The sequence below is a fragment of the Rhincodon typus genome, unplaced genomic scaffold (assembly GCF_021869965.1).
Source record: "Rhincodon typus isolate 14 unplaced genomic scaffold, sRhiTyp1.1 hic_rhity00013182, whole genome shotgun sequence".
In the NCBI taxonomy this organism is placed as follows: Eukaryota; Metazoa; Chordata; class Chondrichthyes; order Orectolobiformes; family Rhincodontidae; genus Rhincodon; species Rhincodon typus.
The window spans coordinates 5,714-6,339 of NW_025978820.1; the positions used below are offsets into that span (position 1 = coordinate 5,714).

The window sequence follows — 626 nt, forward strand, 5'->3', positions numbered from 1 at the left end:
TGCAGGCCATAGTCAAAGAGGACAGTGTGGTTCTCAGGGTAGATCCTGGTTGGCCGACAACCTGCTGTCCCCAGGGTCAGGTCAGCAGCTTTAATCAGGTGCCTGGTTCCAAATAAATCCAACTGTGCCCTGACCAGCAGGTTGTGCTCTCCACACTGTACCATCACAGTCTGCAGTGGAGACACACTCCCACCCTCAGACATTCTGAAACTGGAACCAATGGGACCCCCATGAGGAGGGACTCTCTCAGGCACAGGGGTGGCTCTCACTATTCTCCATGGAAACCTCCGGCTCAGTAGCTGTTGCCAAGTTTCAGAGCAACAAACAGCTCCAACTAACACCAGCACAGGGAACAAACCCCTCACTACAAAATCCCCCATGATCCCAAACAACTCAACCATCCCTTCTAGACCCCACCCAGCTCCTTTTATGCACACAACCTGTACTCACCTGATACCGATCAGACCAGAAGCAGCAACATTGAACCAATGAACCAGCCCCAATCTCGACAATTTCCACCAATGTCTAAATCCATTGGCTTCTTACGACGGCCTATTTCATTTGGACCAATAGGAATGGCTGGGAGTTGCTGCGCTGTCACCTGACTGCATTCGGCTCCACAAGTT

At 51.6% G+C, this 626-nt stretch overlaps 1 protein-coding gene across 1 annotated transcript in view; it reads right to left on the reverse strand.

The window, feature by feature from the left end:
• LOC125482599 (zona pellucida sperm-binding protein 3-like) overlaps positions 1-404 on the reverse strand; it is a 6,070-nt gene extending 5,666 nt beyond the window's left edge. The window contains exon 1 of the mRNA XM_048594702.1: positions 162-404. Coding sequence (XP_048450659.1) covers positions 162-401 — 240 coding nt within the window. The 5' untranslated portion in view covers positions 402-404. The remainder of the gene's footprint in view (positions 1-161) is intronic.
• Between the last annotated feature and the right edge of the window lie 222 nt (positions 405-626).